This window comes from Nanorana parkeri, unplaced genomic scaffold (assembly GCF_000935625.1).
Source record: "Nanorana parkeri isolate BGI_ZX_2015 unplaced genomic scaffold, ASM93562v1 scaffold1097, whole genome shotgun sequence".
Lineage (NCBI taxonomy): Eukaryota > Metazoa > Chordata > Amphibia > Anura > Dicroglossidae > Nanorana > Nanorana parkeri.
Genome location: NW_017307365.1, coordinates 496238 through 514305, shown reverse-complemented (window position 1 = coordinate 514305; position 18068 = coordinate 496238). Strand labels below are relative to the sequence as shown.

General features: G+C 40.8%; 1 protein-coding gene across 1 annotated transcript in view; it reads left to right on the top strand.

Annotated features, from left to right (window-relative positions):
• LOC108796348 (cartilage oligomeric matrix protein-like) overlaps window positions 1–18068 on the top strand; it is a 90010-nt gene that overhangs the window by 58336 nt on the left and 13606 nt on the right. Inside the window, exons 14-21 of the mRNA XM_018567810.1 lie at window positions 725–829; window positions 4700–4807; window positions 5437–5596; window positions 6919–7037; window positions 8852–8904; window positions 11256–11449; window positions 11587–11765; window positions 13514–13562. Coding sequence (XP_018423312.1) covers window positions 725–829; window positions 4700–4807; window positions 5437–5596; window positions 6919–7037; window positions 8852–8904; window positions 11256–11449; window positions 11587–11765; window positions 13514–13562 — 967 coding nt within the window. The remainder of the gene's footprint in view (window positions 1–724; window positions 830–4699; window positions 4808–5436; window positions 5597–6918; window positions 7038–8851; window positions 8905–11255; window positions 11450–11586; window positions 11766–13513; window positions 13563–18068) is intronic.

Sequence of the window (18068 nt, the reverse complement as noted above, 5' to 3'; positions counted from 1 at the left end):
TCTTTCCAGGCCTCTCTCTCCTGGCTGTCTTTCCTGTCCTCTCTCTCCTGGCTGTCTTTGCTCTCTCTCTTGGCTCACCTTGCTGTATTTTGCAACAGGCTGTGTAAACTAATATTCTTTGATGCAATACATAGCACTTCAACTACCAGTATCCACCAGAAAGGTGACAGGGAGCTTGGCTCATCAGACTCAGGCTAATAGGTAATCATGTTTGCATAGCTAAATAAATATACCAAAATGGAATAAAGGGGCCACCATTCACACCCTTCGTGATCTACCAGCATCAGCTTTGAGAGCTACTGGTAGATCACGATCTACCTAATGGGCACCCCTGTTATACAGAACAGTTCGTGCAGAGCTTTAAAAAAAACATTTAAAAAAAAATTAATTGTTACATGATCTTTTGCAAGAATCCTTTTACGTTGCAATAAATAAGCTACTTGAGATTTGCAAGATTGAAATTCAATTCACTGTTTTGTTAGGAATGCCAGTCCAGTGTTCACTGCTTTACAAATGTGAAGTGTGACGTACAACAGTCAATTAGACCAAAATAATGAAGTGCAGAGTGTGTCAATAATATGCATGTGTTTGCCATTCTGCCAAATAGGCCCCTTTTTGTTCACATTAGAGTGTGTGCATTCTATTAAACATTAAAGATAGTATAACTATATTGTTTGCTCTTTATTGTGTTAAATCATATGCAGTACATTTATAATTTTTACAGTGTAAAGTTGGATGGGCAGGAAATGGACTGATGTGTGCCAAGGACACAGACATTGATGGATTCCCAGATGAAAAGTTAAGATGTTCTGACTTGAGATGTAAAAAGGTAAGAAAGAGACAAAAACATAACTACCCTCATATTAGTCTAGGGAGTTTCAATGGTACCTGACTTTATGTGGTTGTGACAGGGTAGCCAACTCTTGTTCGTTAGTAGTATAGTGGTAGTAGTAGTACAGTTTAAAAGGAGAACTATGAGGTGAGTGCTTTTCACTCACCTCATAGTTCTAGCCGACCTGTGACAATGAGACTGTCACAGGTCGGCTCAGTAGATCGGGAGGTGAGCGAACACATACCGGCGTTCGCTCACCTCTCGATCCTGTCACGGCTCTCTGCCGTGACAGGGGAGGGGCTGGATTTCCCCCTCCCCGCTCCGATCCGCCAGCGCTGACTGGCGGAACGGATGGGGCTGGTACAGCTGGCTCTGCCTCTAGATAGGCAGAGCCAGCTGTGAGTCACGCAGCTGGGCGGATCCCGGCATAATTGTCGGGATCCGCTTAAGCTGCGGCGTCTCAGTATACTGCGAGCTACAGCTCGCGGTATACTGAGTCTAGGGTGACGGGAGGACGCTAGTTTGTGTCCTCCCGTTACCCTAAGGAGAACTATGGGGAAAAGCCTTAACCCCATAGTTCGCCTTTAATGACCTTCCCACCTGAGATAGGATGCATGCTGTTCTGTGTTGAGACTGGACTGACTACAGGGATCCAGTCCCTTGAAAATTATATTACAGGTCACATGATCTCTTTCTAAGGGTAGTACTTCTTTCTCTCAAGGGATCATTTAAGTAGTATCTATTCTCCAAAACAGTGCGTCTCTTTTCAGAACAGGCTCCCTCCACATGACAGGCTCTCTGGGACACTCTTCCTCATGGCAGACATCCACATTTGACCACCTTTTTATTTGTTTCACACGGTTTACTCATCACCCAAAAATCAGGTCCAGTGGTAAAAAAAACTAAACTATTATAACCGCTGGTATTGGTAATATGTTTTCTTTTTTGCTGGTTTATTTATAGAATAAAACCTTATTTAAAAAAGGCCGTCAAAATAAAAGGAGCAGAATGAGGCATTTTAGCCTGAATAGGCCCTAAAAGGCAGAAGTTTTCCTGCAATAAAGAGAAGGGCTTTGCAGCTGAGACACAGCTCCTCCTAAAAAATGTCCAGTACGAGGACAACACCATTTAAAGAAGAGCTCCAGGAAATGTTTTTATTAAACCTTGCAGTGGGGCTACCCCTGCACTGCAAAGGTTAAGTGCTTGTCCATGTCTAGGTTAAAAATAAAACAAAGTTATAGTCAGAGGAAGCTCCAAGCTAAATTCTTTTTAGACTGTCAACGTCTATACACAGTGTACAGATGTGAGGACGCTGAGAAAGATTCCAATGTTGCAGGGAGGCTGGAGGGAGTACTTTGTCAGCTGGCTGGTTTAGAGCTTTGGGTGAGTATATCTTTGTTATTTTAGCACCCAGACAAAAATGAGCACTTAAAGTTATATTAAAAACTATTTAAAAAAAAAATCTCCTTGAAGGAGACCCTCCTTTGCTGGAGACTGTTGCTTTTTTTTTTTTCTTTAAAAGTTCTTCATTCCTCGTTTTCTAGTGGGTCCCTGCCATGCTCTTCCCCCCCCCACCCCCTGCACGGGTGCCACCATCATTCTAATGGAGGCACCCGTGCACGCTCGTGCCTGCAGCAGCTGTGTGCACCCATAGAACCTTCCCTCTTTGATTGATGGCAGAAGGAAGGAGCCTATGGCTTCTATGCCATCAGTATCCTCCCACAGCAACCTGGTCTAATGCAGAGAATGCATTAAGGTAAAAAGCGCCCAGACCTTAATACTACTTTAACCCTTGCAGCGCAGGAGTAGCCCCACTGCAAGGGTTCATTTAAAAAATTCCTGGAATTCTTCTTTAATTGAATAGGCCTCAAATGCAGAAGCAAAGGCACTAAATGTTTCCACAGGGTAAAATAGAAGATGTAGAGGAAGTCCCAGAAAGTGATAATACTAGCAGAAATTGAATAGCACTGTAAACGGCAACACAAACAAAAATGTATTTTGTGGTATCTATAGTTTGTGTCTCAAAGTCTTCTGTAATCCACACCTGATGAGTGGCATCAGTAGTTGGGACTGGCCACTGTGCCTTGAAAAATATATGCAGAGCCACGTTGAGGTTGCTGCTCTTGACGATACTTGAGAGAATGTCAGCAGCAAAGAACATTGGTCAGCAGAGATCCCTGCCCCCAATAGGAAAAGTGGCAAGGAAGCATTGTTGAAACACTTCTTCAAAGTAGCATGTTTTTTTATCACTCTGGGATAGTGGCAGGATATCTGACACTTTGGTATTTTACCGGGGATCCAATGGGTGGACAACCAACAGAGGTCCCTCTCCTTGATCACCTAAATGTGTGGGTCTTTGCATAGGTATTGCAGCATGAAGGACCCTATATATCCTACAAATGCACAATATCCGAAGATCTGAAGTCCTCTTCATCACTGGGTACAACGTTGTCCTCCAACTATTCACCCCACCTATGTATAATGCCTAGGGTTTGGGAACGGTAAAAAAAAATCTCCCCTGCAGTCTTCCAAGTGTCCTCCTCTCACTCTACTCACTCCTCAGCTTCCTGCTGCCTCTGCTTCCCAGGGTTGGAAGCAGTTGACAGAGGTTTCTGATGGCCCATGGAAAATATAAAATATTCCCCTTCCTCTAGCTGCATTCAGTGCAGTCTATCCAGCCACACAGGATGCTCTGGTACTAGGAGGATGAAGTGGAAGATGTGGTGTGCACAAAGTTTGGTCAGCCAGCCAACTTTCTGCTGGAAGTGCCGTGACTGTATTTGTCAGCTACTATGGGGGAAAAAAGCATACATTTTGTATCTCCAGTTTGTGCAACCCTGCCACTGCTAGGTCCTGCATGACCTGCTCGCCCCTATTACTGCCACACGTAGCGCCTCTCATTTTAGACCCACCTCTCATTGTAGTATTTTTTGGAGAGGTTAATGGAATGACTAGCTTTCACTGACTGTGAGGTGCTTTTGATGCACACTAGTTTCTGCTGTGGTGTATGCAAAACTGGCCTGCCTTGCTGTGTTTGTGAACGGCACACAAGGGTAGCTCCAGAGGGCGCTGCAAGGGAAAGGAGCCACCATAAAGCATAATATCAGGTCCAGTGCAAAGGGCACCAGCGAACTACAGGAAATTACTTTTTTTTTTTTTTTACGTCAAGAAGCAGCATCCATGGTAAGTGATTTAGTAAGCATTTGAAATAGCCTAAAAACCTTTTGACTTTAGCATCACTTTAACTACTCTGCTCTGAGATGTTGGTATGCACCCTAAGGGGCTGGAAGTAAACATTTGGGGTGTGGAAGTCAACGGGACATAAAAACACTTAAGTGACCCTTAACCCCCCACTGACTCACTAGAAAGAGTCAGGCACCAAAAAAAAAAGGAAATAAGCTAAACAGGGAGGCAAAAAGAACATTTTAATAAGCAAGCTGGCAGAATTATAAATAATTTAAGACTAAATATTCAAGAAGAGTTGTGACAAGAGTTTATCAACATACAAATATTTTACCCATCCTTTCTAAATGCATGCCACGTACATTATCCACTATGACTTTTATAGAGTAACATTTCTGTCCAGTGTATTGTAATATTTGTCTATGATCAGCAATTCCACATTGCCTGAAAGGCTTCAGGCTTGTTTAAAAGATTGCTAACTTTTACTAGCATCGTTTTTACATATTTACCACCAAATTTTAGATTTATTACCAACATTTTTTTAATCCATGCTATATTCTGTTGTTGCTCTTGTTTTGCTTGCTCCCGTAGCCCCTAAATAGGTCAGTTGGTTTTAGGTACAACACAGTATTAATGTTTGGCGTATAATGATATTTTTAATGGACTGAATGTTCTTGCTTATAGGACAACTGTGTAACTGTGCCTAATTCTGGCCAGGAAGATGCTGACAGGGATGGAATTGGAGATGCATGTGATGATGATGCTGATGGAGATGGGATACCAAATATTCAGGTTCGAAAGTTGGTTTTCTAAAAGATGATTACCAAAGTTGAAAGAGGAAATTAAATCTTGTGCATGTTTTTGTATTATTTTTCCCTTATTCTGATGCATTGTTCCATTAAGTCTAGTAAAATAATGGATCAGATCAGTGTCAGACTGAGCTGTTTTATTGTTGGTTAAAGTGGACCTACACTTAAAATACAATGTAATTTTAATATATTTCAGCAAGGTTATGTGTTTTATTTTATGAAAGTTTTGAAAAAGTTACTTTCTGCAATATTCCCCAGAATCAAGGCAAGCTCAAACACATCACTTGATCAAAAGACATTGGTAAGTGGCATCTGTTGAATAGGTGGGTCATTATTCAGACAAATACAGAGATTGGCCTACTCTACCTAAATGCCAATATCTCAAGCCTCTTCTGCAGAATTCACATGACCAATGCCTAACACTGTTGGTGTTACTGGATGTTGGAGGGATTGTCATGTAAGTGAAAATAGCAAAAGTTAAGCTGTTCAATGCTTTCATAAACATTTGTATATGAAAAGCTTGATAACATATAAAGTTGTATTGGATTTTAAATATAAATTTGCTATTTTTTATTGACTAACATTTTTTTAAATCACTATCTATTTGTTTAGGATAACTGCGTCTTTGTTCCCAATGTGGATCAGAAAAATGCAGATCAGGATAATTTTGGTGATGCTTGTGATAACTGTCGTAATGTAAAAAATGATGACCAGAAGGACACTGACCGAGATGGAAAAGGAGATATCTGTGATGATGACATGGATGGAGACAGTATGTTTATATGGTTTTTACAGTTGGGTTTTTCCAGTTACACGTTTTCTTTAGTGATTACTTTGAATTTATCATATTTTAAGTATACACTTTCATGAGAAATGTTATTTACTGTAGATCTCTATTTAAACCTTTAACAACACATGAAGCACACAATAAAGTATAATGGTAGAGAAGAATGATATAAATTATATGGCCAAAGAATCATCCTCTAGACCAGGTATAGAAATGTAGCCAAAAGAATTGTTTACAGATAATATTTAAAATAGAGATCACAAAAATGATATAGAATATGACAAAATAAAGTGAAGGTATCTAGAGGTGCCTGGACATAACTACAGTAGCATCTATGCCCTGCTGCTATACCAAATCCTGAGCAGTGTCAGAGCTTGCTTCTGTGTCCTGCCCACCACACAATCCTATTGGCTATCACTGTGGACTGCCTAAAACGCCAAGAAGAAAGTGTGGGAGGTGGGAAGGGTTGGGCAAGCTCCAAACCTACCAGGAAGTGTCATAGCTTTGCCCATCACAATGGTTATAATGGCAGGGCTTTAGAGGATGTTCCAGGTATGTGCAGGCACTGCATTCCTGACAGCATTTTTGTTTGCCCACAGAGTTGCTTCAAAAGAAGACATTATGACATCAAATTATACAAGTCCTTTTAGTATCTAAATCTATTACTGATTTCCTCTCTCATTTAAAGAACAAAAGTCCAATGTTGAGTTTGTATAGGGTTAGTACATCCAGTCTAGGCAAGTGTAACTGTACCTTCTTCCCACTCTTATACTGAAACATCACTGACTAGATTACGCAGCCACTTGTCCAAATTTTCCAGGCTGGGCCCACACATTTGCCTGGCACTCTCCATTAATTCCTAAGGAGCTTCTGAGTACAGGCTCCTACTTGGAAACCCCATAAAACTTAATGTCTATATATGAATGAATGGAAGTGCAGAGCACATGCACGGGCCTGGCAAGATTTAGTCAGTGATATCTTGCTGGATAGGAGACAGGTGAGTATAAGACATAGGGGTGCAGTTACACCTCAGGCATCGAAAAAGCTATTTTGGCACCTTTGTAGGAAATGTGAGATGGTGACCATGTCACAACATAAAAAACTTCAAAGTAGTGTGTTGAAATTAAGAAAGCCACTGATCATACTTATTGGTTTAAGAAAAAAAAAACACTGCAGTTTTTATGGTAGAAGTAAACAATTCTAGTAAAAAAATGTAACCCTTAATGAGATTACTCCTATTCTATATTTCAATATTTATACAGTTGTGATAATAAAAAACATTGTTGATCATATGCACAATTTTTCAGAAATTAGGAATGCCATGGATAACTGCAAAACTGTCCCAAATGCAGACCAGAAGGACACAGATGGTGATGGTGTTGGTGATGTATGCGACAGCTGTCCCACTATTCGCAACCCAGACCAGGTAGGCTTTAATGGCTTGGCAAAACTTTAAAGACATCAATAAAGTATAATTACAACATGAATGTTCTCTCCTGTTTAAGTTGTAAACATTGCAAGTTTAATAGGAATTCAACATTTCTGGGAATTCTAAATTCCTGTCTGTGAAGGATCGAGCCGCTGTTTCTCTCCTCCACCTGCTTCATCACTGGTTCTGCATGTCTCACAATAACAATAGAAGTACGCACACACATGAGAAACATCAGCAGTAAAGGGCAGAAATTTGCCACTGCAGTACTGTATGTAGCTTAGGAAGGCTGCATTGTGTGACCATTGCAGCTGTACTCTCACTATGTGCATGACTGAATGTCTCTTAATTCAAAGCACACCTTGTTTGAGCAATACTGTCCTGCTGGGGTCAATCACATCTACCATTGCCATCACATCCAAGATGGCAGCACCCAGCAAAAGATAATTTTTTCAAGGGAGTTTACAATCAATTTAAGTACACATGCATACGATTTTGTTATAAAATTGTTTTTACAAATGAACAATCTGGGGACAGGATCTCTCCAAGGTATTAAAAAAATAATAATTGCAGCTCATTTACTAGAATTGCTAAACCATTACCAATTTCACTGGAATATCTTGCACTCTCTGTGCTGCCTGCCTGAGCTAAACCACATGATCACTGTGACCAATCACAGCAATCACAAAATGTGAGAAATGGCTGCAATTAGCAGTCCATTGTGAGAGGAAAGAGATTGAGCTACTTTCTGATCACCAGCCAGCACCAGGCCATTCAATGCCATTTGGAACAAGTGCCTGTATAGCCAGTAACAGTGTCATCCAGTACCACTGCCTGAATACATTTTGGCCTCAATTTATGAAGATAAATGATTTGATATGTTTTATAAAACACAAAGAGAAACAGTTTTTTTCAAAATGTTTCAGTCTTTTCCGTTATATACTACAAAATAGAAAAAAGTTTGGTATTATTAAATATCACCAAAAGAAAGTTCTATTTGTCTAAAAAAAAAGATTGAAATTTAATTTGGGTACAGTGTTGCATAACAGAGTAATTGTCACACTATTGTAGGACTGAAAACTGAACCGCACCAGACGGGAGTGTAACATGCTGGTCCTGAAGTGGTGTACCTCAAATAAAAGGTCCTATTAACATAAAATAAAAACCAATATGCCCCCCAAATTAATAAAAACCGCAAAGTACCACCCTTGCAGCAAAAAAAGTCTTGCAGCAATAAAACAAAAAATTGTTAAGGACAGGACAGCAGCTAAATGTGACCACACACCTTAAATTAACCACAAAATCATATGTATGACATAAAAAGCCCACAATAAGATGAACAAAAAAAGTCAGCAAAAAGGCCGATTGCTGAAAAAGCTAACAAGTATTAAAGTATAGTTTCCTAAATACACTAATCATTGCCTATGCATTTTGTCAGTTACCCTATGCAGTCCCTACAACAGCTTCCAATTCACTGAGAATATGGCTGCTCTGTGACCGGAAAATTGGCCGCCTGTGCCCCCCCCCCCCCCTTTTTTAGTGATGGGGCTGGCTTAACCAAAAGACCCTCACTGACCCTTCTACGCCTGCTGGCTATAGTTTAAAGGCCATGCAGTGCAATCTGGTTTAAAAATATTCCCCCAAGTGAATCTGCACATTAACTTGCCGGGACTTCCGAATCCTGAACCCGCAGGATTCACCTCGTTATCTATGGTAGCGGCAAACGCAAACCTCATCCTTATTTGTCAAGTACAATTTTTTGTGTGCTGCCAGAATGAACATGTTGCTATCTTATTTTCTGTCATTCTCAGGCAGATGCCGACAATGACTTAGTGGGAGATCAGTGTGATACCAATCAAGATCGGTAAGAAAAACATATATGTATTTGTTCAGGTAAACATAACTCTACCTTTCAAGTAGTGGAATTTCCCTATGGTGTCCAGTCCCACAGATGCATCTCTTAAGTTATATAATAAAGATAAAAAAGGAAAGTATGTTAAGTCTGGGTATATACTGTTTTGTTCAACCAACGGGCTGAACAGATTCCTCCATCAACTCTTAAGGTGCCCATACACTGCACGATTCTCATACGAGAATCGCGGGAAATCCCGCGATCGTACGAGCAGTGTATGGAAGGCATGCGACCGTTTCTACTGTACGGTCGCACGTCTTCCATCGAACCAGCATGTTTGAAAACCCGCCGTGAATCGTACGATTCTCGGCGAGTTGGTGGCCTGCCCGTTTGCAGTCAGCGTAAGCCCGCCCCTCATTACAGTCATCGCAAGCCCGCCCCTCAGGGGGCGTGGCTTGCGATGATCGAGAGTGCAATCTGCCCGTCCAAGATGGGCAGATCGTAAGTTTTTTTAATCCCTTTACAACCATCGCAAGACTAAGGTCTTGCGATGGTTGTACAGTGTATGGCCACCTTTACAAGCATTGATGGACAAATTCCCTGCTGTAGGCATTGTATTCCGACAGCGGCCACTGGCTGGTTGGCTGCTAGTTCCTTCCAGCCAAGAATTTTCCAACTGGCTCCTTTGATCAGCTGATCGAGGGATACCAGGTGGGAAAGTGCAGACAGTGGCATGCATGATGCAAATTCCAGCTGATTTATTAGGAAAGCTTATACACAATTAAAAACACATTTATATACCAGCTATTTACACTGCTTGCAAATGAAAATAAAGTGCATATGAGGATGCACACACTGACCATTTTCCCTCTCGGAAACTACATAGTAACATATAGGTTGAAAGAAACAAAACAAATATGCTTCAAGTTCAACCACTATAAAAAAATATAATTGCATGACACTTAAAATATTTAGTATACTAGTAGTTGAACAAGCTGCTTTGATAACAAAGGTGCTTTGAAATCCCCTAAACTCTATTGGTAAAATAGAGATGCATGTCAATGAACTAGAAGAGGTAGACTGGCAGACACTATAAGCTATTCTCTAAATGAAAGGTGCCGTTTCAGTGAAAGTACAGTTATCCTTTTTGTCTATCCCACTTACCCAAAGTATCCCCTCCTCCCTCCAGGTGTACGTTCGCCAATGGGGATAATGGAAGAATTTGGTTCATCTTGGTTAACAGTTGTTTAGGCCATTTTGCAATGATGGCATAGGCATGACCATTGGCCTATGATTAAGCAGAGATCTGCAGGTCAGGATCCTTTGTGACTTCCTGGATTATTTTAAATCAGTAATAGGCAAAGGCACTCTGACACTCAGTGCTGCAGCTATCTACTGTATAGTCTGGGACATGTTCTTTTCAAATAACTTTAGCAATTGTCCTCCAACTGAATGTATAGGTATATATCTGTGCATATAACATTAATGCCTCACTCTCAAACAGTCTCCGCCAACGTTGGGGCCCGTACTGTATTGCAGGTATGAATGTTAATGTATCACAATGGCCAAAGGCCTCTCACCACTCCCCAGGTCAGAGGTCAGATAGCAGAGATGATGTCCATCAGCGAGAGACGGGTGTCCCCTTTCTTTCAAGCCAACTCCTTTGAAGACGGTGAAGTCATCTGGGGGTCTCTTGAGTAAGGTCTCTGCTCATCCAGGGTACTGGGTAGCTGTCTCGGTCACCACCCTCTGGCTCCCCTTACTCAGCTGGGCCTGCTGGATCACTCATAGGGCTGGATGGGCCGCACGACCAGGCCACAATATCCCCACTGCAACCGCGTCACTGGGTCCTGCTGGAGCACTCAATCGGATGCCTCCAGGCACTGCACTCCAAATAAACTCTCTCCTCTAACAGCTTGCACAGAGCCTGTGTGCCCCTCTGTGTCAGCAGCAGCCACACAGCTCTGTTACTCAGTCTCAGTCCCCAACAGGATCACACAAATCTGTCCTCCTCACTGGGAAATGCCAGACTGAGCGCGCTCAGCAGCCACGGCCCAGAGTCCCCTTCCACTCTGAAACACAGCCTCCTGGGATTTGCAGTCTCAATAATCCCTATTGCAACATCACAGTCTCTGCTCTGCACTGCAATTCCCACAAGTCTCCGCCTCACAGGACACACAGAGGCAGTTAACTGTTTACAGGCAGAAACATCGATCACTGCAGTAGCACATATATACATCTATATAGGGGCTACACTTGTTAGATCGTTGTGTTGACAATCTGGAAACAAAATAAGAGTTGCATAAAAAAAAAAAACAAGCAACCTGATTTCTTCACTTTTTTGTTCTTATGTTTATTAACAGAGATGGTGATGGGCACCAAGATTCCCGTGACAATTGTCCATCAGATATTAATAGTTCACAGCTAGACACAGATAAGGATGGTTTAGGAGATGAATGTGATGACGATGATGATAATGATGGCATCCCAGATACTGCACCACCAGGGCCAGATAATTGCAGAAAAGTACCAAATCCAGACCAAGCAGATTCTGATGGTAATCAATATGTGTCTACCTTAGTAATTTTATATTGAAGATTTTGTTTGTATTGAACTGAGCAAGGAGTTCATTATTTATACAGTTTGGAAACCATGAGCAAATATGATTTTTATTTTTTTGGGTATGTTTTATAGGCAATGGTATAGGTGATGCTTGTGAAGGTGATTACGACAAAGACATGGTGGTCGATAAAGTTGATGCTTGTCCAGATAATGCTGAAATTACTCTAACAGACTTCAGAGCTTTCCAGACAGTTGTTTTGGACCCAGAGGGAGATGCACAAATTGATCCAAACTGGATTGTATTAAATGAGGTATGCAGTAGAAAATTCTCTATAATTTGCATTATCAGCAGGATAATGTGCCCTGCCACATTGCAAAAATGATTCAAGAATGGTTTAAGGAACACAACAACAAGTTCGAGGTGTTGACTTGGCCTCCAAATCCTCCAGATCTCAATCCAAATCATACACCTGTGGGATGTGCTGGAGAGACAAGTTCAATGCATGGAGGACACACCTCGTAACTTACAGGAGCTAACAGATCTGCTACTGACAACTTGGTGCCAGAAACCACAGCATACCTTCAGAGGTCTAGTGGAGTTCATGCCTCAATAAGTCAGGGCTGTTTTGGCAGCAGAAGGGGAACCTACTCAATATTAGGCGGGTGGTCATAATGTTATTGGCTGATCAATGTGTATGTATATATTTTACAGTAACAAAGTAAGATACAAGTTAGACTTGTACGCCTGCAAAAAATTTGTTTAGGTTCGTTTTGTTTCGGATGTTTCCTTATTTTGCTTTTCGGGACTCGGGTCTTAAAGTCAATTTGCTTCGGCATTCGGATAAATCTGAAATTTTTGTTAGTTTCGGATGAGTTAAAAACCATAATTATGTTGCAGAAAAGTGACATAAATGTTTGCAGTTTTCCTTTTAACTTTTGACAGTCCACAGAAACCATAATAAAAAAAAAAAAAGTGTGTGGTTCCCTCCGGCAATTCATACCAGACCCTTTAGGTCTGGTAGGGGAAGGGGAACCCCCAACGCCAAGCCCCCCGCCCCCAAAAAAAATCACTTACTTGATCCGAGCAGCCTGGCATTATCAAAAACATTTGGATTTGTTATTTCTGTCATTCAGAGGTTTGAATGAATCCAAATATGCAGAAATTTGTACTAATCTCAAATCGGAACAAAAAAAAAATCGCACATGTCTAATTCAAGTTACAGGTACTTTAACTACCTGTGCAACCTGTGTAAGTACACCACTAAACATGGCTACCATTTGATTCTTATTTATAGTGATGTTTATAGGTTTTTGGGGCTTTTGGTAATATACCTACTACATTATCATATAATGGAATATTTGGCATGATATTAGAGTGACTCTAGATCAGACATGACCAGTCTATTGCCTACCATGAACGCTTGAAGTGAACTGTAAACTTAAGGCAAACCAACCTGCAGTTCTGGGTTTATCAGTTTTTAAAGATCAGAGGAACATGAAAGGTCCTGAGGCCAGGGAAAAACTGCAAAGTAGATGGTTCCTGTCATTCACTTGTCTCTCAAAACTCACTTTTCTTTTTGTAATGCAACAACCAGCCTGTCACCTGCTAATAGGCAAGTGTGAAACTATGAATTTGCAAGCTCTTGCTCTTTGACATGTTTGATAATTCTACTGTGTAGTTTTCATAGAAGTGTTTACTTAAAATTATTTGATCTCTAAAACATTTGTGGGATTTAAAAGTAAATAATAAAAAAAGGCATATATATTTAAATTTAGGTAACTCATTTAGTTAACATATATTTAGTTAATTTGTAACTGCCGTATTCTGTTTTGCTCAAATTAGACATTTGCAGCTCATTATAACATTTAATAGTAATATAACTTGGTTGTGGCAATAATATAAATGATCTTTCCTTGGAATAATATTGATTTTTCGATATTGTCTGACCTGTCTGGTAAAAGCAGCAGTGATGTCACTTTGGGCAGGCTTTGAAGAGTTAGCCAAGCCTGATGCTTGCTCCAGCAAAATCATTAAAAATAAAACCTTTGTCTTTCTCAGGGAATGGAAATTGTCCAAACAATGAATAGTGATCCCGGACTGGCTGTTGGTAAGAAATAGTTTTTTGTTTTTTTGACTTTTAATTAAGATATGTGTTTTATGTTATTCTTTACAGTGTATCTTAATGCTCTGGGAAGATTTGCCCCCGATATTCTGCTGACAGTTGTTACTGGAGCAGATATTGATTGGCAATCCAATTAGTTGTCAAGCTGCAACATTATTAATAATAGCAGACTTTTTGTAGGAACTAAAACCTCTACGACCAAAAGTTCTTTCTACTGGGTGGTATAATCCTCAAAGTCTTTGCTAACCATCTGAATAGTAAAGTGCTATTGTTATGTAGGTTCAAGAAGGGCAAAATCACACCCATAAAGTGGTCCTTAAATTTAAATGCTGTTGCACACCATATTTCAGTATAACTCCACACATGCAAACAGATCTAAGTGTACAGAACTAAAATTGTGATCATCAGTTGTGGCAATCACCTTTATTTCAGGAAAAAAACATCCACATATATAAGCAACAAGCTGAAGCCAGGCATTTGCAGAGAGTTCCACCACAGGTTTGCTCAGTACTCCATTAGGGCAGTACACCCTCTGTCAAGTAGTGGCTATAGTGACAAATGGAGCAAAACCATAATCCTGTACATTCAAATCCAAAACAAGGATATCAGAGGTAGTGAATGTGTACTTTACTGCCCTGAAATAGTGTGAATAGGATCCAGCCCACTGGAATGGATGCTTGGATGGATGACATTGACAAGCTACTCCCATCATATGCATTCCAGCATTGACCATGCCTGATGATATGACTACCCAAGCTGCTTGTTATGCCATTGGGCAATAGGAATGAGTTAGTCATTGCACCCCATTGCATTGGACTCCACTATGACTTTCCTGCCTGGGTCAGGACATTGTCATGATGCATGCAGCTGCACGCATTGCTGAACAATAATTGACAGTTAATAAAGTAGTGCATCAAACCTAATATACAATACATATTGGGTTGGTTTACTAAAGGCAAATAGTTTGTTCACTTTTCAATTGAATTTTCACAGGGAATTTTTTCCCTAAGCCTGGTGAATGTGGTAAAATTTAAATTTGCAAAGAAAACCGAATGCGTGCAATGAAAAAAAAAAGTACTTTTGCTTGCAGATGATTGGATGAAGGTAGTCAGCAGAGTTTCACCTCATTCACTAAGCTAAGGGAAGATTCCCTTGCAGAGTGAAAAGCCTATTTAGACTAGGAAAATTGTGTTTAGCCTGGCAAGTCTCACCTGATACAACAAATTAAAAACCAGAACAATAAACTACAAACCAGATACTTCAAAAAAATCATGTAAAAGGAACTGTATAGTATAGGGATGCCCCGATATATCAGCCGCCGAAACATATCGGCCGAAAATGGCACGTTTGCCTAATGCCAAAAGTGCAATTTTTCTGCCTATACAGCGGCGCATCTGTTCTTTCTCTCCTTCCCGCTGGGCGCTGTTCTGTGTCCCAGCGGGGAGGAGAGAAACTGTCATAGTCGGCCGAGCACTGCGGAAGGAGAGCACTGTGAGCGGGCGGCATCTCTCTGCTCAGCCTATCACAGATCGGCAGAGCGGTGTGTGCGCGGAGACAGCCAGCGCTATCAAGGGAGGCTGAGCTCTCCTCCCTGCACCGCTCATTCAGCCTCCTGTGACAGCTGTCAGGATGGAGAGCGAGTGCAAACATAATTGAGGACATAGTATGGTTACTATAGCCTCAATTATGAATGGAAAGTGATCCCTTCATGTTCATTCATGATTGTGGTTATAGTAAACATACTATGTCCTCATGTTATAAATGAACTGGAACACTCAGCATAGAGGATTCCTGTTCATTTATAACCGGGGATGCAGAAAAAGAGATTGAGGTCCGCAATCTCTTTTTCTATTTTAAAAGGGAAATATCAGGGGTCTGTTTAGTCCCCTAATATTTCCCCGTAGCCACTAAAAGTAAAAAATAAAAATATTTAATAAAACATGAATAAAAATAAATATAAAAAAAATTTAAAAGTGTATAAAAAAAAATTTGAAAAATTAAAAAAAAAAACATTTTTGGTTTCGGCCTGACAATTTTTTTATTTCGGTTTCATTTCGGGTTTTGAAATTTCCATTTCGGTGCACCTCTAGTATAGTAAGCTACATGTTAAGCTCAGTTTAGCTAATTTACATGAACAGCCTATTTGCGTTTAAGAAATCAACCCCAAAGTCTTCAATACTGAGTTTTCTTGTCTTTCAATATAGTGTAGAATTTTAAAACTGGATTTCTTCTATCTAATCAGCAATGAGTACGTTTATATAGTACTGTAATTTACAAAAACAAATAAACACATGAGCGCCAGCAACATAAGTCAGCAGCATGAGTCAAAGATGAGAGGGAGATCTTCAAAGTAATACACTTTCAGTGCTGCTCTCGAAGGTTAGGGGAACCACAGAATTGAAATACAAAACACAGAAAGCGCCTCCATAGTGTAAAACTATTTAATAAAAGAATGGAAACAGTTGAAAATGTACTCACAAAGGGAGATAAATAACAAGCATAAACAGATCAGGTAGAGCAGACTTAGCCAGCCGTCTATCTGTCCTTCTTGGTTGACGCGTTTCCGAGGTCATGCCTCCTTCATCAGAACCAATGTGTCTATAAACGGGCCTTTTGAGTGTATCGGAAAGAAAGTTGATTTGGGTCTGAAAGTGGTATGGATGATGTCAGGATTCAAAAAGTTCTCAAAATCCAATTTCAGGGTGGAATTCTGATCCCCTAATTCATAGAGGGTTTGCAAAACATCACCGTCTTTTTCGTCAAAGATGTCTGCCACAACCTCTAGTTCAAGAGGAATATCGGGAGGTGCAACAATAGGGGGGATTTTAGTGGTAGTGCTGGAGTAGTGTCTTTGAAGGGTCAGTAACCTAATAAATATATTGAGATATTTGAAAATAGTGAATGGGTCTGGTTTAGTGTCTGGAGCGAAATTTAAACCTTTCTTAAGTAGTGACGTTTCACTAGGAGTGAGATTATGTTTAGACAAATTGAAGATTTTTATTGTTGAAACCCCTTCGAGTACTCGTTTTTCTTTTTTTGGCAGTTTTGCTACCTTTTCCTCCTCTGATCCCTCTTCTCGTTTTTTCCGTTTTGTTTTTGGGGTGTTTAGAAGACCCTGCTCTAAAAAAGGAATGATTGGCACGTTTGGGGACACATGTTGTTGACTCTAAGGAGCTATGGTTTCCTCAAAAGGAGGTTCTCTTTGGGTGATAGGTGGTGGTGTGTGAGCCGGTGTGGTGGTTACAACTAGGTTGGGGAGGGTGGGAGTGGATGGGGAAGGGGAGTTAGGGCTAGGTGGATTGGATGACTTCTCAGGTCTGATTGCTACTTTTTCTTCAGGGGCATGGGCTGGTCCGAGATGGTATTGGAGGGAAGTATCATCCCATACAAGATCTGCCACCCTGGCAGAGGGTACTGGATGAATGGCAAAAAGAGAAACTGGGTTAGGTTTAGGTGATGTCGAGAGGCCTGTTTCCAACTGAACACTCTGTTTAAATTGTAATCGGCGATGTCTCTTAGTAACTTTTTGGATTTTGACCTGATGATTCTGTATTCATGCACTTTTACTTTATGTTCTAGATCAGGTTCCTCAGCCGTTAGTTATCCACTTCGTCCCTCTACAGCTGCCGCGGCTCGGCCTGGCCATTTTTAATTTTACCTACATCTCTGTGGTTTGTGTTGTAATTTTATCATATATTGACATTAAAGTAAAATATATTTTTTAAATAAGGAATTTTTAACTAACACATAATATGTCCATACTGTTTGGGCAAAATATCTCATGGGAGGCTCCGAGAAACATGTTATGCTAATAAGAAAGGCTATACTATCCCTACATGTATGTACATCCCAACTGTCTCGATCTGGCAGTACCTTATAACAGGTGTCGTAATCCTGCCCGATAATATGCTGACAGTTTGTCCCCTGGATGAACCCAGGTTATAAGCCCATCCCCATCTTAGAGCAGCAGCCTATCACCGGGCTAATCGAATGTTTACTCCTCCCCCCTGTTACTTTTTAAAAAGACGGCTTCCCGGGGTCTTTTCTACCCTGAGGCTTGATAAAGAGGGAACCCCTCGAAACGCGTAGCCGACTTCCGACATTGCCCGCTGTGTCACTCTCTCCCCCAGACGTAGAATACTGACACACAGCATTATGTGCACCCCTGACGGGGTGGAGACACATGGTGAGCCGAGTTCCTCAGCCGTTAGTTATCCACTCCTTCCCTCCAACTGGAAAGTAAGCCAATACCTATATGAGTGTTTATTGTTAGCTTACCAAGTTTAGTAGCATGCACCTAGGTAGTTGCGCTCCTCAGTCTTTTTGTTTTATATTGTGTTTGTGATCTACAGGGTTCCTCTCCCTGTATTGAGGAGCAGTGCACACCATTCCACATTATCCACATTCCTGAAGTGTGTCCTTCTCACAGGAGTGCGCTTTATCATTTGTTTTTATCTAGTACAGGAAAAAAATCCACTCTATTTACATTAT